Source organism: Urocampus carinirostris, chromosome 18 (assembly GCF_059441175.1).
Source record: "Urocampus carinirostris isolate Australia breed hairy pipefish chromosome 18, RoL_Ucar_1.0, whole genome shotgun sequence".
In the NCBI taxonomy this organism is placed as follows: domain Eukaryota; kingdom Metazoa; phylum Chordata; class Actinopteri; order Syngnathiformes; family Syngnathidae; genus Urocampus; species Urocampus carinirostris.
In genome coordinates, this window is record NC_142366.1 from 3,298,021 (window position 1) to 3,321,209 (window position 23,189).

The 23,189-nt window shown below is 41.6% G+C and overlaps 1 protein-coding gene across 4 annotated transcripts in view; it reads left to right on the plus strand.

The window, feature by feature from the left end:
* LOC148348039 (TRAF2 and NCK-interacting protein kinase-like) overlaps nucleotides 1-23,189 on the plus strand; it is an 87,788-nt gene that overhangs the window by 29,390 nt on the left and 35,209 nt on the right. For 3 of the 4 annotated variants that reach the window (XM_088322465.1, XM_088322463.1, XM_088322464.1), the window contains exons 14-18: nucleotides 318-404; nucleotides 7,686-7,892; nucleotides 19,259-19,501; nucleotides 22,314-22,430; nucleotides 22,662-22,901. In XM_088322465.1, coding sequence (XP_088178591.1) covers nucleotides 318-404; nucleotides 7,686-7,892; nucleotides 19,259-19,501; nucleotides 22,314-22,430; nucleotides 22,662-22,901 — 894 coding nt within the window. The remainder of the gene's footprint in view (nucleotides 1-317; nucleotides 405-7,685; nucleotides 7,893-19,258; nucleotides 19,502-22,313; nucleotides 22,431-22,661; nucleotides 22,902-23,189) is intronic. The other variant, XM_088322466.1, reaches the window with a different exon arrangement.

Here is a 23,189-nt window from a genome sequence, read left to right on the forward strand (position 1 = left end):
ACAGACTGCAAAGTACTGTATTACAGACTACAGACTATCATTACACCATCCCATGAAAAAAAACCTACATGAGGGAAAGGAAAAACTCAAAACCTCAGCATGAGAAAAATGTAGAAACTCAAGTTAACTCAAGGCAAATCTTTAACTTTGATGATGTTAGCCATGACACTTACATCCTCCTCAACGTCATCCGACATCTCTCTGATTAACACTTATTCCTTTGCCTTTCTGGTTTTTCTAACTCCTTGATTCTCCACTTCTCCTTCTTGCTTCTGTCACCGATCGGCTTGTCTTGGCTTTCCCTCCGCCGCTGTAAGGAATACATCCGGCGGCAGCTGGAGGAAGAGCAAAGGCAGCTGGAAATCTTGCAGCAACAGCTACTGCAGGAGCAGGCCTTACTTCTGGTAACCTCACTCTCCGTTTCTCTAACAACTTGCTTTGAAACTTTTATCCTTCATCTCTTTGATTGAGCTCTGTGCTCCCTAACTCATTCATTGCCATAAACTATTATATAAGTTTTCAGAAGCATTGTCTTTGAGTACCAAAATGTAAACATTTTTTTTAACTATTCTAAAGGTGCTACTTATCAGTTGGTATCAAGCCTCTCTGAATTATATCAGTATAATAAATCACCACTAGATGGAAGGAGTGAATTTGATCAGATCTTTGTCAATACTCAGTCGATCACTAAAAAAAATAATTCGACCACAGGATCACAATGACCCAGAACTGGTTAGCTATTTTCAGAACAGATCTGTAGGCATTACATCAGTCCCTAGAGAGCACCCTGGTGCCCATGGGCACAACGTTGGAGACCCCTACTGTTTCCGCTGTATGGCAGCGGATAGGCGTGGGTCCTTAAGCAGAGTATGGGCAGTGCGAGAAAAGCGAAGGTATAAGTAGTCAAGTCATGTCTATTTGCATAACCTTAATCACAAGAAGTCTCAAAGGGCTGTCCAGACTACAGACTATTATTACACTTTCCCCCAATCTAAAACCTACATGAGGGCAGGGAAAACTCAAGATCGCAGCATGTGGAAAATGAATAAAATTTTGAGAAGGGACGGCACATGAGCTAAACCCTCTTCCAGGATGACCAGGCCAAAGTGAATGTTACAATACACAGACATCACTACCATGTAATATAGGTCATTCATAAGATATAGAATATACGTTTCTTTTAAGCCTAGATTGAAACAGTTCCAAGTCAAGTCACATTTATTTATACAGCCCTTAATCACAAAAATGTCTCAAAGGACTGCACAGTATTACAATGACACAATTACCTGATCTTAAACCAACATGCGGGCAAGGAACAACTCAAAACCTCAGCATAAGGAAAAAGAGAAACCTTGAGAAGGTACCTCACAAGTGGTAATCCCCCTTTCAGGATGACCAGGGTGAATTACATTTAGCATTACAATACACAGACATAATAAACACTAGGTAACATGTTGAAAATTTGTCCGGAAAGTGTATGTCAGCAACGACGCCCCCAGCCTGTAAACTAGTCCAGAAAGTCTATGACGGCCACGACGCAACTTCCCATCTCTGCCAGCTGGTCCATGCAGGCGTTGACATGCTTCAGGTCAAACGCTGGTCTGCTGACTCATCTCAAATCGTCCTTCTCCTTCGTATCACCACCAGGCAGGCAGTCGGAAAAAGACAGGACAATACAGAATATGAGGTGGCCATCAATCATAAGCTTTGGAATAGAAGTGCGTCTTAAGCCTTGATTTACAAACTTCCATTGAGGTTGCCGATCTTATCTCCGGAGGCAGGGCATTCCATAGCACCGGGGCCCGGATGGAGAACGCTCTCAAGCCTGCAGACTTCTTGGCTCTCGTAGACCGGCATTTTCCGAGCGCAAACTCCGTGCAGGAACATAGGGGGAAATCAAATCAAAGAGATAAGAGGGTGCAAATCCATGCAAACATTTCTATGTTAATAAGAGAACCTTAAAGTCACATCTTAAGTGGACTGGAAGCCAGTGCGAGTTGGCCAATACAGGAGTAATATGCTCAAACATTTTGGTCTTAGTCAAAAGTCTACTGTAGCTGCTGCATTCTGAACCAGCTGCAAACTTTTGATGCTCGACATCGGGAGACCAGAAAGCAATACATTACAGTAATCAAGCCGAGAAGTAATAAACGCATGAATTTAGAGGTCAGATTGCCATAGTTAACGCATTGCATCCTGTCTGATAGGTAGGACCTAAACCATGAGAGTACAGTTCCTGAGATACCAATGCATTTCAGACGAACAAGTAATATGTTGTGGTCAACAGTATCAAAAGCAGCACTGAGATCCAGCAGCAGTAACATTGACCGGAATCTATTGCTAAAAGGAGATCATTGGTTACTTTAGCCAGGGCTGTCTCAGTAGAGTGATTTGCCCTAAATGCTGACTGGACATTTTCAATTAGGTTATTTTCTGAAATGAAGTCATTTAGCTGCTGTGCCAAGACCTCTTCAAGTAATTTTGCAAAAAATGGCAGATTTGACACTGGCCTATAATTACCTAGGCATTCTGGGTCAAGGTTAGGTCGCTTAAGCGTGGGTTTAATGACGGCAGACTTGAAGGCTACAGGAACAATACCCGAGGATAGCGATATATTAATAATATTTAAAACTGATGGTCCTAACATCCCAAACAGATCCTTCACCAGTGAAGCTGGAAACGGATACAGCAGGCAAGTAGTTTGTTTGGCCCTACTGACCATCTGTGTTGGACTATCAAGGGACAAATCATTGAAACTGGAGAATGTTTTTGACAACCGCCGACAGGGTCCTTACCTAACACCTCCACATCTTTGAGGTAGGAGGAGGCTGCAGAGCGTTAATTTAAAATTTTATCCCTGATTAGTTGAATATTTTTATTTAAAAAAATCCATAAAGTCATTAGCAGAATAAGTAGAACTATTTGGGTTAAGTTGTTGTCTGGTAAATTTCGCCATTGTGTCAAACAAAAATTCTGGATTATTCTTATGTTTGACAATAATCTTAGAGAAAAACGATGCTTTATCTGAGGCAAGAGCTACTTTACATTTCAGCAAGCTGTCACACCAGGCCAGTCGGAAGACCTCCAGCTTTGTAGTGCGCCATTTTCGTTCAAGTTTCCTGCAACCTTGTTTGAGTGACCTGGTTTCTTCAGTAAACCAAGGTGTATGCTTCTTAGGTCGAAAATTATGCCTTAGGGGCGCCACAGAATCAAGAACATTAACCAAAGCAGTATTAAAGTTGTTTGTAAGTGAGTCAACAGACCCAGTGTATGAAGGGAAGGCTTCAGTTACCGTAGGTAATAGTTCTTTTAAGCTAATGCCGTTGTAGGGCAGATATTGCGACTGCTAAAGCCTAAATTTTCCTTATCACAGTACACATTAAACAGCACCTCACACTTAACAAGATAGTGATCTAAGATGGCATTAGGATACGGTAACACTGTAACATTTGAGGCTACTACGCCACGGGTCAGAACAAGATCTAGAGTGTTCCTATCTTTATGAGTGGGCACATCAACTATTTGATTGAAACCAAATGTATCAATCAGTAACTTAAAAGCAATTGCAAGTGAATTTGATGGGGAGTTTATGTGAACATTAAAATCACCAATAGTTACAACATTGTCCGCATAAATTACTAAGTCTGTTAACAGTTCCAAAAATTCATCCAAAAAATTTGAGCATGGTCCAGGTGGGCGATACACAACAACTACATAAATTGGTGTTGACGTTAAGGACCTCATAACAAGTGCTTCAAACGTTTTAAAAACAGTAGGGGGACCAGGAGTAAATTTCAACTTACCTTCCAATATAAGAGCAACGCCTCCACCTTCTTTGCATGGTCGTGCCAAGTGCAAACTCACAAAGTTGGGGGGGAGAATCCTCTTTAACACTAAAAACTCATTTGGTTTTAACCAGGTCTCACAAAGGCCAATAAGGTTAAGATTGTGTTCATTAATAAGGTCATTGACAAGTAAAGCTTTGGAGGCTAGTGATCTAATATTCAGAAGGCCAAGCTTCAGCACTGTGGACTGAGCTGAACCCTTTCTCGAGTTTTGAACCTTAATGGCAACCTTAGTGGTAACCTCCACAGGATTATACTGTGAGTCCCGGGTCTTGTGCCTTGCATGACGGCAGATGTGGCCCGAATTCCATACCACAGGAATATTGTTGACAGGTGGAGTAGCAGGATGAGTAGTGGTAGAAAATCATGTTATTTCTTCTCCCTCCTCACCTAACAAGGGAGAATCAGAGGTAAGAAGCACAAACGAAGATGCTATAGGAGAGTACAGATCAGGGTGTGTGGTGCAGGCAATGGAACGCTCTAAACTACAAAAACTATGTGAATTGCATGAATCTAGCATAGCGCTAGTTAGCTCTAGCAATACAGACTCCACTCGCGTGGTTACAGGTTCACTAATCACCTGTGACCTGGCCTGCACTAGTGTACCCTGTCATGGAAGGCTTAAACAGTAATCTATATTTTTAGAATGAGCGAGAGCACCTTCCCAGTTAGTGTGAAGGCGGTCTCTCCTCAGCAGTTCAGGTCGGCCCCAGAAAGCAGGCCAGTTATCCACATACTTAAATCCCTGCTGACTACAGAAACTTGCCAGCCAGCGGTTTAGCGAGACTAGTCTGCTAAACCTCTCATCATTGCCTCTCGCAGGCAAGCGGACAGAGACAATTACTCGATGCCGACTCATTTTTCTCACGAGATTACAGGTCCTAGCAATATTTTTCTTTGTAATCTCAGATTGCCTCATTTTAGTATCATTAGAGCCGACGTGGATGACTATATCGGTGTAGCTAGCCCTGTCCTGGTGTCTAGATTTGCATGTCAGCTCCCTCAAATTAGCCTCAATGTCGGGTGCTCTGGCCCCAGAAATACACATAACCGTGGCTGGGGTGCTAAGCTTTATATTACGGGTGATGGAGTCACCTATAACTAGGGTGCGGGAGCCAGTAGACCGGGGTAGATTGGGACTAGCTAGGGGGCTGAACTTATTATGTGTCTTGATTGGCTCACCGCGATTAGCATGCCATTTAGGACTAATGCTAACCGGATTAGCAGGTTCGCTACAACGCACGCTAGCAGTGGGGTCCGCGGCACCTAACATTTTCCTTTTAAACTACACCTGCTCACGGACTCGTCGCTCTAGAAGGGCTACTTGTCTACGGAAGCAGGAGCAACCTTTACAACAACCCATACTCACTTGTGAGCAGTCGGAAGCCGAACAGCGTCTTAGCAGCCGTGGGAGGGGTTGCCCTTCACCAGCGATCGACAGCAGCGCGACTGTAAAACAATTGTGCGGCACTTACCTTACGCCAATCATCAAAGATACTTACCTGAAACTTTTTAGCTGTTCAAGATAAAAAATCTAAGTCCAGAATTCTGCTATAGCAGGAATTTAAATCGATCTCGTAGTCGCGACTACGTGAGCAACACAAAAACTCCCGCCACTGATGTTGCAGATCAAATCTCAGAGGAAGGGCAGAGCATTCCACAGCACTGAGGCCCGAATGGAAAACGCTCTTGGACCTGCGAAACTCTTTTTGGCTCTCTGGATCACTAGTAGACCAAAATTTTACAAGCCAAGGCTCCGAGTAGGAACATAGGGAGAAAATAAATCTGAAAGATATGAAGGGGCAAGTCAATGCATATTTTGTTTGTTACCAACAGAACCGTAAAATCACATCTAAAGTGGACAGGGAGCCAGTGCAGGTCAACAAAGATTGGGGTAATGTGATCAGACTTTATTGTCTTAGTCAAAAAGCCTATCTGCAGCATTTTGTACTTGGTGCAGGCTCTTGGTGCTAGACTTTGGGAGACCAGAGAATAGTACATTACAGTAATCAAGATGGGGGGCGTCACAAACACATAAATTATAACCTCATCATCAGACTGGGACGGAATAGAGCGACATTTTGCAATGTTGCAAGAATGGAAAAAAGCTGCTGTAGTAATATTTTTTATCCTGTTAACGTTTTAAAGCATTATTCTTTCTAAAAAAACAAATGTGATGACAAAGGGCCTTCGTCATCGTCAGGACAGAGGAGGATGACGTTTCATGCAACTCCACGATCGTCATGGCGATCCGAATCATGTGATCGCATCACCCGAAACATCGTTCTTGCAAAGTTCATGCATAGGTTTAGTGTTCTTGCAATAAAGTGTGATTTTGCAAGAAAAGTGCCTTTTTGTATGCAGGAAGATTTTTTTTTAGATATTCTACCAATCAAAAATTGAAACATTTAAAAGAAAGCACCGAAGCGAAAGTTGTGAATGCATTATTCTTTGACAAAAGACCATTTTTCAAGAAACTTGAAAAACATACCATATTTTCCGCATTATAAGGCGCACCTAAAAGTCTTAATTTTTTTCAAAAGCTGACCATGCGCCTTATAATACAGTGCGCCTTATATATGGCTCAATATTAAATTCGCAAGGTCTCGCAACTTACGCAACAGCCGCCGACTCGATTTTCCCCCGAACGTGCAGTAGTCCGCGGTGTATGCTGGGATTTATATACCGGCGTTTCATTGGCTAACCAATGTGTCAATCATCATTTGAATCGATCGCTATTGGCTAAAGTTATTCGGAGCCTCGGATTGGCTAGAGGGCCAAAACAAACCCTGCAATTGGCCGAAAAAGATGTGTCAATCATCCGTTAAATCGATCGCTATTGGCTGAAGTTATTCGGAGCCTCGGATACGCTAGAGGGCCAAAACAAACCCTGCAATTGGCCGAAATAGATGTGTCAATCATCCGTTACATCGATCGATATTGGCTGAAGTTATTCGGAGCCTCGGATACGCTAGAGGGCCAAAACAAACCCTGCAATTGGCCAAAAAGGATGACTGAATAGCAAGCTTGCTAAACAACGCCATAAAGAAACATGTTTCATTAGTCTGTATTTGTAAATATTTTACTCTCCTGGATTTACTACACTCACGGTTGTAAGAAGACCATGATTGCGTATCATTATTGAACGTGAGAACTTAGGTGAACTATGCGGCTTTATATTTTCAAGGTATCTTGTTTTAGAACGATCTTGATGTTGCTGTGATGAGTTGAGTGAATTAAACTCAATTACAAGTGTTTATTGTCATATGCACAGTAAAGTTGCGAGCGAAAAAGAAAATAGAAACTAAGGAATGGTTGGCATTTCTTGAATTCCAAGACTTTAACCTTCCGAATGATATTTTAAATTTAAGCATTTAAGTGACATCGTACGGACACCGCATCCGCACGTGTCTACGACACGTATTTGCTTCTTTGCAAGCTTTGGGAATGTTAAGGGGGTAATCAGTTTGACTGAATCATCTGACTGTTTTGTCGACGTTCCCATTGTAGCGCCTTATAATCCGGTGCGCCTTATCTATGGAAGATATAGGACCAAAAACTATTTTTTGGGGGTGCGCCCTATAACCCGGTGCGCCCTATAGTGCGGAAAATATGGTACTTTCTTTTCTAATGAAAGATTAGGGTTGACATTTTATTTTGGTGTTTCTTCTGCCTATATTGCTAAAGAGCAAAATTTTCTGTAGACCTTCAAAAATGTGTCCAAATGGCAAAAATCGGCTTCGACCGGCACTTCCAATTTGGGAGAAATGTTTGGCACTGAAAGTGTTAACATCTTATGCTCGCTAAAATGGGACTAAAATCCAACTCATTTTTTGTCAGGAGTACAAGCGTAAGCAAATCGAGGAGCAGCGCCAGGCGGAGCGTCTGCAGAGGCAGCTGCAGCAAGAGCGAGCCTACCTGGTTTCTCTACAGCAGCAACAGCAGCAAGACCCGCAACAGAGACCCCTGCAGGACAAAAAGCAGCTTTACCACTACAAGGACCAGGCGCCGGGGGCCACCAACGATAAGCCGGCATGGGCTAAGGAGGTAGGTCCAAGTCTACTCTGGGTGTTTTATTGTTTTGAATTGCTGGGAAATTGGATTCCTAACTGGGATTCAAAATCCTTGACATGCTGTGTCTTTAAATTAATGATCAATTCAATCGAATTTCTTAGTAAATCATTCAGTGCCCCTGTACAAGGCAGATTTTTAGTAGTTGACTGAGCCTATTCAAACCGTACCTCTTATAATTACAACCTGGTAACAATATAGTAGTAACTTATTAACGACATAGTATTAACAGAAGCTGTTATGCATGTATAGTATATACCGATGCCATATCCCCAAAGTGGGAGTTGGCTAGAGTCAAGAACACACTCACATTCTTGACTCTTTCTGGAAGATTGATACAAAGGAGGGGATTCCCAGCTCCGTCTTTTTACAAAAACAATGTCGCAACACCTGTCGTTGGGAGTCATTAGGTGCCCAAACCCCCGAATTCCACTCCTAATGCCGAACGCCAAGCAGGCCAGTGACCTCCCATTCTTGGGGCATTTCCCTACCCCAAAAGCTGGTTGAGTCTGTTTTTTCTAAAAATGAATATTAAACTGGGAGCCCTTGGTGCTAATCAGCAGCGAAATAATAGCCCTGAAACAAGTTAACTCAATTTAAATACAAGTCACCTGAAACTTCAAGTAAAGAAAACGATGACATTAGAGCTGTCAAAGGTAAACCTATACCTCAAGTTAACAGCTCTGACATAAGTCAACTCTAATTAAGGACAAGTCAAAATACAAGTATTCCTCATAATATTGCCCTTCAGTCAATGACAATGCTAAAAAATATTTTGATTCCATATGTCCTACATTCTTTATCCTCGGAAAAGAATAACTGATGTGCTGTACTCACAAGCAGGGAAATGCTTGTCTAAACAAATATCATTTTTATATATTTTTTGACATGATCAGACAACTTTTAAAAACAGGGAATTCCTCATAATATTGCTTCTCAGTCATCTTAAAAAGCCCCTTTCTACTTTTTTTAATTGCAAAGTCAAACGTAATTTGTCCTCAGCAAAATCATAACTGATTTGCTGTACTTAAATGTCTAAATAAATCTCATTTTAAAATATTTTTTGTGATGATAAGACCAAATTTAGAAAAGTGAATCCCTTATATTTTTGAGTCAATGCTAAAAAAGCCTATTTTTTCAGTTGCAAATAAATATGTTCTTTATTCTGAGCAAAGAATAAATGATATATGTGCTGTACTAATGAACAGAAGAGCTTCAATGTCTTAACTAATCAAATTGTATTCCTTACATTGCTCCCAGCTGGACATTATCCCCTTTTACAGTGTTTGCAACTTTGCTTCTTGAGGACATTAATGTGAAGTGGTTTTATGCATTTGGTGGAAATATATGTTGGCCTGGAGAGGGTTGGGCGCCACCAGGCTGTACTTGCCCAAGACACACCACAGGAAATGGTGCCCCTACAACCCTGGTTGTTAAGGGACACACCCACCCACCAACCCACAGCGTGTTTAACCTTCATGATACATTGTCTACATTTTTTTCCCCCTAATTTTTAAATATTTTATCTTTACATCAAAGACAAAGCATATAAAAAACCCTGGAAGACATTTCCCTGGTGTGTCTAAAATGTCAAATACAAAATGCTACCTGCTGACCATTCTAAGACATTGCAGCATTGAGAATATACTTTTGATACTGCAACATAACATAATTAACAATTAATATAATTGAGATTTTTGAATGGATCGATAACCTAATGTGCAAAAATGCATTTCTCGCGATTACCACATCGGTTGGTTTATTTACGCTTGTACAGACATATGCATGCTTAGTTTTTGTGTTCATAGCATTACACACTTTCGCTATTGGGGAGAACCGGGAAACTTGCAAATGATGTTGCCTTTTTGCAGTAAGCTCCAAAATGATGGATACTTGTTATACAATTTCCGATTCGGATTTTTGTAGGGCCTGGTGAGGACCTCCAGACATACAGTGGTTTGCTAAACTATTTGGCCGCCTTGAACTTTGTGACCTTTTCCCACATCTAGGCTACATCTAGTTCTTATAAGCGTTCAAATGAACTCTTTCTTTTTTGGGGTTTGGGTTTGCATTTGGACTGTATTTGAAACCGTCATCAACTTACTTTCACCATTTGCGTCCTACAATTAAAGAAAACCACAACCACGCATTTGATATCGCCATGTCGACCCCCCCAACCTCCTTCCCTCAGTGTTACAGTGGCTTGCGAAACTATTGAACCTTGAACTTTGTGACCTTTTGCCACCTTTCAGACTTCAAACATCAAGATATAAAACTGTAATTTCTTGTGTTGAATCAACAATAAGTGGGACACAATCATGAAGTGGAACACACTTTATTGGATATTTTAAACTGTTTTGACAACTAAAAAATGAAAAAGTGGGTGTGCAAAATTATTCAGCCCCATTAAGTTAATACTTTGTAGCGCCCTCTTTTGCTGCGATTACAGCTGCAAGTCGCTTGGAGTATGTCTCTATCAGTTTTACATAGAGAAACTGATATTTTTGCCCATTCCTCCTTGCAAAACAGCTCGAGCTCAGTGAGGTTGGTTGGAAAGCGTTTGTGAATAGCAATTTTCAGTTCTTTCCACAGATTCTCAATTGGATTGAGGTCTAGACTTTGACTTGACCATTCTAACACCTTGATTTGTTTTTTGGTAAACCATTCCATTGTAGCTTTTGCTTTATGTTTTGGATCATTGTCTTCTTGGAAGACAAATCTGCGTCCCAGTCTCAGGTCTTTTGCAGACTCCATCAAGTTTTCTTCCAGAATGGTCCTGTAATTGGCTCCATCCATCTTCCAATCAATTTTAACCATCTTCCCTGTCCCTGCTGAAGAAAAGTAGGCCCAAACCATGATGCTGCCACCCCCATGTTCGACTGTGTTTGGATGGTGTGTTGAGAGTGATGAGCTGTGCTGCTTTTACACCAAGCATAACCTTTTGGATTGTTGCTAAAAAGTTCCATTTTGGTCTCATCTGACCAGACCACCTTCTTCCACATGTTTGGTGTGTCTCCCAGGTGGCTTGTGGCAAACTTTAAACAACACTTGTTATGGATATCTTTAAGAAATGGCTTCCTTCTTGCCACTCTTCCATAAAGGCCAGATTTGTGCAGTAGACGACTGATAGTTGTCCTATGAACAGATTCTCCCACTTCAGCTGTAGACCTCTGCAGTTCATCCAGAGTGATCATGGGCCTCTTGGCTGCATCTCTGATCAGTTTTCTCCTTGTATGAGCTGAAAGTATAGGGGGACGGCTCGATCTTGGTAGATTTGCAGTGGTCTGATACTCCTTCCATTTCAATATTATTGCTTGTACAGTGCTCCTTGGGATGTTTAAAGCTTGGGAAAAAAAATTGTATTCAAATCCAGCTTTAAAGTTCTCCACAAAAGTATTTCAAACCTGTATGGTGTGTTCCCCGTTCTTCATGATACTCTGTGCTTTATACAGACATCTGAGACTATCACAGTGCAGGTGGATTTATACAAACTTGATTACACACAGGTGGATTTAATTTATCATCGCTAGTCATTTAAATAGACATTGAATCATTCAGATGTCCTCACTGAACTTCTGGACAGTTTGCTGCATTGAAAGTATTTTTTTTTCCATCATGGCGGCGCGACTATACGCAGCGGCTTGTGTCTCTCCAGTAACTCTTTTTACTTTAAGTGTTCTTTTATCTCTCATCTTTTCTTTGATAAATACCTGTTCGGCAACTATCACCTTAAGTCGCCAGGAACTTATTAACCTGGGTCTAAGATTATATTTCGACTCATTTCACGATTACAACACCAACAACAACATCCCAAAGGACATACGAAGACCACCGGGATCTCCCTGGGTTACCTGCCCGCCCAACAAGCGACGGAGACGGCGGAGGGAACGTAAACAAAAACGAGGCTCCCGGGGAGGCCTAGCGAAGAAGCTAAAAAGACGACCACACCGACAAGCGCTTCCGAGTATCTTCCTGACCAACGCCAGATCCATCGTACACAAAATCAGTGAGCTTGAGCTGCGGATAGCTACCAACAACTTCGTACGGAATAGCAACATTTTTGTGATCACGGAGTCATGGCTTGACCCGCGGATCCCCGACGCTGCAGTTCAGCTAGCAGGACGCACGCTACACCGATACGACCGCAACGAAGACTCCGGCAAAAAAAGAGGTCTGGGACTATGCATTTACGTACATAATGCGTGGTGCAATAACAGCAGAATTATTGATGCACACTGCTCGCCCGATCTAGAGTTTCTGGCGGTATCGTGTAGACCATTCTATATACCGCGAGAGCTAACTGTGCTCATTGTGATAGCTGTTTACATTCCTCCGGATGCTAACGCTAGCACAGCGCTAAACCTTCTACTCGCTGCCATAAACATTCAACAGCTTGCACACCCCGACGGAGCTTTCATTATCGCTGGCGACTTTAATAAGGCATGTTTAAGGACTGTTCTTCCAAAATTCTATCAACATGTGAAATGTGCAACAAGGGGTGAAAAAACTTTGGACCGCGTTTACAGCAACCTCAAAAACGCATACAAAGCTTCCCCCCTCCCCCACCTAGTAAATTCGGATCACCTATGCCTATCCCTTACCCCCTCATACACCCCCATCCGAAGGAAAACAAAACCTGTAACGAGGACAATACAAACGTGGCCTGAGGAAGCCCTCTCCAAGCTGCAGGACTGTTTTGATCAAACTTGCTGGGAGGTATTTGAGCACCATGACCTCCAGAAATTCACTGACACTGTTTTATCCTACATCCGTTACTGCACGGATGAAGTCACAGTATATAAAAAAATCAAAAACTACCCAAATCAAAAACCCTGGATGTCCAGCGAGGTGCGCACCCTCCTCAAACACCGCAACACCGCCTTCAGGTCTGGAGACAAGGCTCTTTACGGGGTGGCCAGGGCTGACCTGAAGAGAGGCATCAAGGAAGCAAAAGCAGCCTACACAAGGAGGATCGAGCACCTCTTCGCTGGAAATGACCCGAGGAGGATGTGGCAGGGCCTCCAACACATCACCAACTTCAGAGGCCACAACCTGGCAACTGTTGAGGATGAGGCTTCACTAGCTGAGGACCTTAATCAGTTCTTCGCTCGCTTTGAAGCTGGTAGGCCACAAACAGCCACATCACACCCACCAACAACCAGCAGCAACTCCCTCACATTTCAGGAGCACGAAGTTAGGCGTGCGCTGAATACCATAAACCCCAGGGAGGGTACTCAGGGACTGTTCCAATCCGCTGGCTGGGGTCTTCACCACCATCTTCAACCGGTCCCTGTCACAGGCGACCGTCCCACCTTGCCTCAAAACCTCCACCATCATTCCCATCCCCAAAATGTCAGCAGTGGAAAGCCTCAACGACTACAGGCCTGTAGCTCTTACGCCTGTGGTCATGAAGTGCTTCGAGAGGTTAGTGTCCCGGCACATCAAAAACTCCCTGCCACTCACACTGGACCCCCACCAGTTTGCCTACAGGGCAAACCGCTCCACTGACGACGCCATAAACTTAGCACTTCACACCGTGCTGAAACACCTGGATCACCGGGGGAGCTACGTCAGAATGCTCTTCCTGGACTTCAGCTCAGCCTTCAACACCATTATCCCGGAGATCCTGGTGGAGAAACTTGCACACCTAGGACTCTCTCCCTCCATCTGCCACTGGATAATGGACTTCCTCTCCAACCGCCCACAGTCGGTAAAACTCGGTACCCACGTCTCTCCCACCCTAACACTGAACACTGGCTCCCCCCAAGGTTGTGCACTGAGCCCCCTGCTTTTCACCCTCTACAGCTCCGACTGCTCACCGACCCACCCCACAAACACTATCATTAAGTTCGCTGACGATACCACCTTGATCTGCCTCATCTCTGAAGGGGACGAGGCGGCATACAGGGATGAGGTTGAGTCACTTTCAACGTGGTGTTCGGAAAACCACCTCATATTGAACACCACAAAAACAAAAGAACTGATTCTGGATTTCAGAAGGAATGGCAGGAATCCAGCACCACTCATCATAAAAGGAGACTGTGTAGAGAGAGTCCACTCGTTCAAATTCCTGGGCGTGCACATCTCCGATGACCTCTCCTGGTCTGCAAACACCAGAGCGGTGGTAGGGAAGGCCCAGCAGCGACTGCACTTCCTGAGATTGCTCAGGAAAAATAACCTAAAACAGCAGCTGCAGGTGTCTTTCTACAAAGCCACAGTGGAGAGCATCCTAACATACTGTATCACGGTGTGGTATGCTGGGTGCACAGCAGCAGACAGGAAAAAGCTCCAGAGGATCATCAAAACAGCCCAGAGAATCGTCGGCTGCTCTCTGCCCAGTCTGGAGGACATTGCCTGCTCTCGCTACCTCAGCAGAGCAGAAAACATCATCAAGGACTTTTCTCACCCCGGCCACCATCTCTTCGACCTGCTGCCTTCCGGCAAGCGCTACAGGTCACACAAAGCAAAAACAAACAGACTCAGAGACAGTTTCTTCCCCACAGCCATTACCACCCTAAACAGACACCGCACAAAAAACTGAAAACTGTTGCAAAAAAACTACCTCACACGTATGTAAAATGGTACTCACGTACATGCTGTCTGCACTGTTTGTTCACTGCTCAAACAGACACCGCACAAAAAAAAAACCCTGAAAACTCGTGCCAACACTACCTCATACGAATATAATGTTACTCATGTCTTGTTCTTGCACATGTCGACTGCACTACAATTAATGCTCAAATTGCACAATGTCTGACCTTTTCCTGTTTCATGCTGACTATTTTTGCACTATGATGACTTTGCACCAAATGCAATATTGCACAACCGTTACGATACCAACGTTATCACGACAACCCTGTATGTAACATCCCACATGCCGACATTTCTTGTGTAAATACCATGTAAATTATAACTATAGCCTTATCCCCTTTGTCTTATAACATTATCTTCTCTGTTCCTTTATCTTTTTGCTCATACCTCACTATGAGTGTGTAAAACTGGAGTGTCATGCCCAATTTCGTTGTCACAATATGTTAGCCCATTTGTAACAATGACAATAAAGGTATATTCTATTCTACAAAAGTCAATTCCATTGAAGTTGGGAAAAAGTTTAAAATGTCAGTAAAATTAGAATAGAATGACTTGCAAACCTTTTCTAACCCATATTTAAATGAATACACCACAAAGACAAGATTATCCATGTTCAAACTCATAAACTTTATTTCCATAAGCAAATAATGATAAACTTAGAATTTTATAATTGCAACAAGTGCCAAAGTAGTTGGGAAAGGGGCTTCTTCACCATTGTGTTACATCACCTTTCCTTTTAATAACACTCAATAAACGTTTAGGAAGTGAGGAGACTAGTTGTTGAATCGTTGATAGTGGAATCCTTTCCCATTCTTGCTTTATGTACAGCTTCAGCTGTTCAACAGTCCGGGGTCTCCTTTGTCTTATTCTGCGCTTTATAATGCGCCACACATTTTCAATGGGAGACAGGTCAGGACTGCAGGCAGGCCAGTCAAGCACCCGCACCCTCTTACTACGAAGCCACGCTGTCGTGAGACGTGCAGTGTGTGGCTTGGCATTATCCTGCTGGAAGAAGCAAGGGCGCCCATGGTAAAGATTCTGTTTGGATGGCAACATACTTTGTTCCAAAACCTGAATGTACTTTTCTGCATTAATGGTGCCTTCACAGATGTGCAGGTTACCCATTCCTTGGCCACTCATGCACCCCCATACCATCACAGATGCTGGCTTTTGCACTTTGCGTGCATAACAGTCTGGGTGGTTCTGTTCTTCTTTGGACCGGAGGACACGACGTCCACAATTTCCAAACACAATTTGGAAAACTGACTCATCAGACCACAGAACACTTTTCCACTTTGTATCAGTCCATTTTAGATGGGCTCGGGCCCAGAGAACCCTGCGGCGTTTCTGGATGTTGTTGATGAATGGCTTACGCTTTGCAACATAAAGTTTTAACCCACACTTACGGATATAGCGTCGAACTGTATTGACTGACAGTGGTTTTCCAAAGTGTTCCTGAGCCCATGTGGTGATGTCCTTTACACATTGATGTCGGTTCTTAATGCAGTACCGCTTGAGGGCTCGGAGGTCACGGGCATTCAATAATGGTTTACGGCCATGCCGTTTACGCACAGTGATTTCTCCAGATTCCCTGAACCTTTTCACAATATTATGGACTGTAGATGATGATATCCCTAAATTCCTTGCAATTGTACTTTGAGGAATGTTGTTTTTAAACTGTTCAACAATTTGCTCACGCAGTTGTTCACAAAGAGGTGAACCTCGCCCCATCCTTGCATGTGAATGACTTAGCTTGTTCGGGTCTCCCTTTTTTATACCCAGTAACAACTCTCACCTGTTGCTAATTCATCTGTTCACCTGCAAATAGTTGGTTGATTTCCATTCATCCACTTTCTGAGTAGTTATTGACACCTGTCCCAACTATTTTGGCACGTGTTGCTGTCATCAAATTACAGAGTTGATGATTTTCTCCCAAAACAATAAAGTTTATGAGTGAAGACAATAAATATGTTGTCTTTGCTGTGCATTCATTTAAATATGGGTTGAAAAGAATTTGCAATTTACTTGGATCAATTTTTATTTGCAATTAACACACTTTCCCAACTTCATTGGAATTGAGTTTTGTATTCTATTCTATTCTAAAGGGGCTGAATCATTTTGCACAACCACTTTTTCGTTTTTATTTGTTAAAAAGTTTAAAATATCCAATAAAGTATATTGCACTTCGTGATTGTGTCCCGCTTATTGTTGATTCTTCACAAGAAATTACAGTTTTATATCTTGATGTTTGAAGTCTGAAATGTGGCAAAAGGTCACAAAGTTCAAGGGGGCCCAAATAGTTTTGCAAGCCACTGTATGCATGGGTGTGAGCGGCTTTATTTCAAAAGGCTGTTTTGCACAGAGATCGGCGCAGATTTCGAAACATGACAGTTAGGTTTTTAGCCCGCGATTGCTCAAAGGTGGGGGTGTGGTGCATTGTGTCATCTGCAAAATTGACCAGTTTTAACCCCCTAGCTACTTTGCACATATAATTTATATATTGTATTTTATAAACAATTTGGGGCCTAATACTGACTCCTAAGGAACACCACATGAAATGTCCATGTATGCAGAACCATGATTACCCAACTTCACAAACTGTTGCCGTCCCATCAAAAAATTATTTACCCAGTCTAACATTATTCTCCTTATCCTATATTCTTCCAGTTTATTGTATAATATGTTATGGTTAATGATATCAAAAGCTTTTTGAGATCAATGAATACTCCTCTTGCATGTTTTTGTTATCTATTTCCTGTGATTTCCTCTATTGTTTCAATGACTGCCTGTGTTGTTGATCACCATACTGACTCTCTGCAAACTAATTGTGTTTTTCCCAAAATTCATCCATTCTGTATTTTAGCTTTTACAAAAGTTTTGAGAATTGTGGCAGTATTGAGACAGGTCTACAGTTTTTGAAGTTGTGTTTCTCCCAGTTTTAAATCGTGGAATGACCTTGGCAATTTTCATCTGTTTTGGGAATGTACTAGTCAGAAAAGACAAATGGCAGATGTGAGCTAGGGGTTTTGATATCCCCTAAATGACCTGCTTGACTAATGACATCTATGCCAGGGCAGTCTGAAGATGTTTTATTTTTGCTTTTTTTGAACAATGTCAATAATTTCATTTTCCTCAACTACCCCAAGGAACATTGAACGGTGATTCTCCTTGATTAGATTATCCATGTAATATCGATTCTGCCCTAGATTCTGAATGTTTTTTGCCAGTTCAGTAACAATATTTACAAAGAACTGATTAAAACTGCTCGCCACCTCATCCATATTATAATCTTCAATGTTATTTATATCAAAATATTCAGGCAAATTGCTATGTTTAGCACCATCTCTAATGATGCTGTTTAAGAAATTCCATATCCCATTTATATTATTTTTGTTATCCTCTAATTTATTCCTACAATATTCATTCTTACCAAATCATATAATATTAATGAATTTATTGTTATAATTTATATTTAGCTTAATCACCTTCTGTTCTCTGCTTTATGAAGTTCCTATACTGTATTTTTATTTTTACATGCATTTTGTAGACCTTTAGTTTACCATGGACTTTTCTTGTATTCTTCCTTTTTATTATATTCCTTAATGGGACAGTGGTTATCATATAATGAAATCAATATTGTCAGTAATTTATTGTATGCATTGTTTACATCTACGTCACCATACATTTCGTCCCAATCCTGTTCCATTATTTCATATTTTAAATTATCAGTCGCCTCTTCTGACCTTATTCTGCTGTACTGTTCATGTTCCCTTATTTCTCTTTTACAATTATTGTCGTATACCGTGAATACTGGAGGGTGGTCGGTAATATTAGTTACCAATAACCCACTTGTTGCCTTGTTTTCAATTGCATTGGTGAATATGTTGTCTATCAGAGTGGCACTACGGGATGTTACTCTACTAGGTCTAGTAATTGTAGGGAAGAGACTTAGACTATGCATTGAATTCACAAAATCGTCAATACTTTTTTGATTGTTGGGATTTGATGTGTCAATATTAAAATCCCCACAATAAAGATATTTTTGTTACCTTGTTACCATGTACCCGGAGATTTATACACACAGCGTGCAATAATAACTTTTTCATACAAATCTGTATTGTGATACATCCAAGAAGATTGTCCATCACAGCCCCGACTATCTTGAAATTCAAGTTCAGATCAACATGCAGGATATTGCAACACCACCTCCACCTTTACTCTGTCTGTTGTTGTTAATAAATAGATAGCCTTGATCTCAAAAAGACATCCCCTTTTGAGTATTAATCTAAGTTTCAGAAATGGCAATTGTGTTCAAATGGCTGTTTGAATGTACTTATGTATTCCCTAATACTATAAAAAATTGTATGTAAACTTTGGCTATTGAAGTGGATTATAGATAATTTGTCCTCTGCTAGAATGCTTCCATTATATTGATCCTTGCTTTAATATGAACATGTATTGCTTGTGGTAGAGAAAAGGTTATTGTCTGGATCAATGTCTTGTCCTATGTCAAATGTGCTGTTAGTCAAATGTTGTCAATTACAGTTGTTCATGTTCCTTTATCCACTGTGTTGTGTGTCTATTGTAACTAATTATAGGTTGAGCTTTATCCCTGATCATTATGTTTCTGTTAATGTTGAGTCGTTTAAGTAAAAAAAATCTTTGTTTACATTTTTTGTAAAATTTGTGGAATGCGCTATGCTTTAATATTTTTTGCTACCACAAGGGTTAAAAAATGTGATACCCTACAGGTGATGCGTCGGGCTCAGAGCAACTCCCCTCGCATCCCCCCAAAAAAGTACCACTCCTTTAGGCAGGCCCGAGACACCCGCCTGGACCCCCTCCTCTTACTTCCTGGTTACAAGCCTCGCCGCCGCCGCCCTCCTTCCTACCCCGCCCATGTCAGCCCCTCCAGGGATCATGTTCACTTGCCCCGCATCCGGATCACTTGTGTCCCTGAGTCCGACCCCAGGGGCCGGAGTCCCAGCCGGAGGGTTAGTCGGAGGCCGAGAGGGTTTTACTAACTATATCTTTGTTTTTCATTTTTTAAACTCCATTAACGCTTTTTTGTCTAAGCAGGTGGCTTCACTTTCTAAACTTCATCAACTTCACGCTTGTTTATGAACACTTTCGGCATTTGTACTTCATGTTCTTCCTTTCTTCAGCTTCTACTTTTGCTCAGTGTTTCCCAAACACTGCGCCAATGGAGAATAATATAATTTTTAAATATTTTTGTCTCATAATTACTTTTTACATTTTATTTATAGCTAAAAAATGTCAATGAATAATGGGGTGTGAATATACTTTATCCTCTTCAAATATAAGCAATTATATATTACTGCAGGCTGCAGATAATTACTACCTTCTGGTTGTAGCACCTGCTATTGTTGCACATACCAAATCAGTGGTCCGACAATATCTGTGCAGCCAGCCCAATATAAAGATCAGTAGAAATAATGATAATGATGCGCCTAAATTCACTCTGCTTTCACTTGACCACTATGGAACTTAATTACATAGGAAAATGCACTCGATATGATCTCATCATCAGACTATTTTTACTCAAAGTGCCATGTTGTACAATGTTGTTTTGGCTGAACTATTTTCTATAAGGTGCCATTACAATGTTGTACAATCCGGCATCGTGAGTAAAAATAGTGTGATGACGAGATAAATCCTATTGCCTTTTCCTCCAACATCCACAGTCTAAATAGCCTAGAAGTTAGCATATGGCACTCTCTGCCCCCTATGCATCAAATGTTGCGTAAAAGAGGTCACAGATATTTTACGACTGATCAATTATTGCTCAAATTTGGTATGTACTACTTCTACTACTAAAACCAAAGTTATTCTTCCTTTTTATTTTAATGTTTTTACGGTGCACTATTCTTTCTCATTCACGAAGATTGCACTATTATTATAACTTTGGCATGGAGTGCTATGCCTAATGGGCTCACGAACAATGTTTCACAATAGTGATATGAATGACAATAAAGACAACTCTAATTCTAAAGCCGCGTGTATGACGCACACCCAAACTTTGAGGTTTTTTGGAGGGTAAGTAAAAAGCATGTTAAATATGGTATAGGCCAAAAATAAGGCAAATTTGTTTTTCTTTCTGTGCGGCCTTGTACAGAACAACCCACAGCCTGTACCAGTATGTGGCCAGGTTTGTTTCCCACCGCTGTTCTAAATGAAAGAATTTCGGTTCCTTGCTAGTTGGCATGCTTTGTGATGCCCAACAATGTGCTTTGGCGCAGTCAGGATTGGGAGACACTGCCAAAAACTGTTAACCAAACTATTTAACAAACACTTATTTCTCTCCAGGCTGTTTTTCTCCCTAATATTTTATTCTCTCAGCACTATGAGTGTTTTTTCTTAGTGATGTCCATCTGTATTCACCACAAAAGAGGTGCTACTTTTATCCAAGTTCCCATGATGGGAGATGCATGTAGGCCAAATGCAGCTATAAACGGACTGATTCCCCGTGGATCTCACAAACACATTCGAAACATCGGGGGGCAGGACTATATTGCACACACACCTCCAATTTATGGGGATTTGGGTAAGATTTAGTACTGACTTTACTTGTATAGAAGGACCAAAAATACAGTACTAATTAAAAAGAAGATATATAATAATATTTATACTGGTAATAATAATCAATAAAGAAAACATAAATATGTACTTAAAATTGATTATTATATAATTGAAAAATATAAATATGTAAATAATTAGATTAACAAATAAGCAGAACCCAAAAGATAAAAAATATATTTGAAAATAAAACTTCATAAACACACTTATTTAATACATTTGAGTGTTCAGCACAAACAGTGTAGTGTCGTTATTTTATGTATTCCTTTTATATTGTTGTTTTATTTTGTTTTTACCCAGTGTTTTCATTTTTTTTTTTGGTTCATCCATCCATTATCTGCACTGCTTATCCTCAGTAGGGTCGTGAGGGTGCCGGAGCCCATCTCAGCTATCTTCGGGCAGTGGGCAGGGGACACACTGAACTGGTTGCCAGCCAGGGCACACAGAGACAGACAACTCACTTGCTGATTCACACCTAGGGACAATTAAAACCGGCCAATTAACATGACATGCATGGCTTTGGAATGTGTGAGGAAAGCCACGCAAGCACGGGGAGAACAGGCAAACTTTGCGTACCAAGGCTGGTAACTGGATTTGATTCCATGACCTCAGATCTGCAAACCACTCATCCGCCGTGCCACCCTTTGTTATAATTCATTATTTATTTTTAATATTTATTTATATTTCGTGTTTTAATACTGCTTTTTTATTTTTTACCCAATTTTGCAGTCTTAATATTTATGTTGTATTTTATTTTGTGTTTATTCGAAATATACATGTTTTATTTAGTTTTTATCTTATATTTTTAATTTTTTTCGGTACATATTTGATATTTATAAATTACATTTTTACTATGCTTTTGGGTGTCCCCTGCCCACTGCCCGATGATTGCTGGGATGGGCTCCAGCACCCCTGCGACCCTACTGAGGATAAGCGGTGCAGCTAATGAGATGAGATATATATATATATATATTTACCAACTTTAAAGTGTAATAACTATTTGGTGTGCTTTTTACATTTAGTTTGGTGTTTTTGGTCCACCATAACATATTTTGTCAGTATGGATGCACAGACCACAAAAATAACTTTAAATCCCACCCTTAAAAAACGTTATTATTCCACGGTTTGGGATCCGTCCATTTTAATCGCATTTGGCCGCCATGCGTTGACAAAATTGAGACCGAATTGTAACTGACTTCTGAATTTCAGCATAAAGTCTCCAACCGGATCTCGGACCCATCGCTGCCTCCCCGGTCTGAATCTTTTAGCAGTGGTGGCATCCAGCAAGCCAGGACCCCACCCTTGCACCGCTCCGTTGAACCCCAGGTTTGTACCCCTTTCACCAAAGGCACCCTCACAGCTCAGCTCCTGTTATTTACAGAATAGATCAGATTTGTCCTGACAAATAAATTGGGATTTATTTGTCCACCCAAGTGTGAGTGAATGAAGACAAAAACGCAGTGTGCGCATGATCTCTCCTTTTTCTCCTTTATGCTGACCTCACGCCTGATCCCTCCTTTTGCTCCCTTTCCCACCCTCTCCTGATCCCGAGCTCAGATGGCCCACCTGGTGCAGGTGAAGAGCCCTGGCCTGTCTGGCTCTCAGTCCCTGTACGACCCTCACGGGGTTTCATCCTCCGCCCTGTCGCCTTCCCCCTCGCGCCCTGCTATGCCCCGGCAGAACTCGGACCCGACCTCAGATACCCCTGCTCCCCTTCCTCTTGCACGACTGGCGCCCCCTCTTGACAAGCTGGACCGCAGCTCCTGGCTGCGACAAGATGACGACATGCCCCCCAAGGTGCATGCCGCCTCTTCTGCTTTTTTCTTTTTTTGCATGTTTTTTTCTGTTGTGTGCAGTGAGCTCCCTTGTTTGTTTTCCTCCACCCCAAAAATTGGCAATTGAATTGTCATAACTAGCTACCAAACATAGAATAGTCATCTGATCCAGTAAAACTAGTGCAACCCTCTTATGTTACACTAAAATTGAACAGGGATTCCTTGGTTTTAACGGTTAGCGGGGACCAGAACCACTCGCAAAAAAGTGAAAAATTTTTGGCAGCCTTCTTTATAGCAGACATGCCAACAG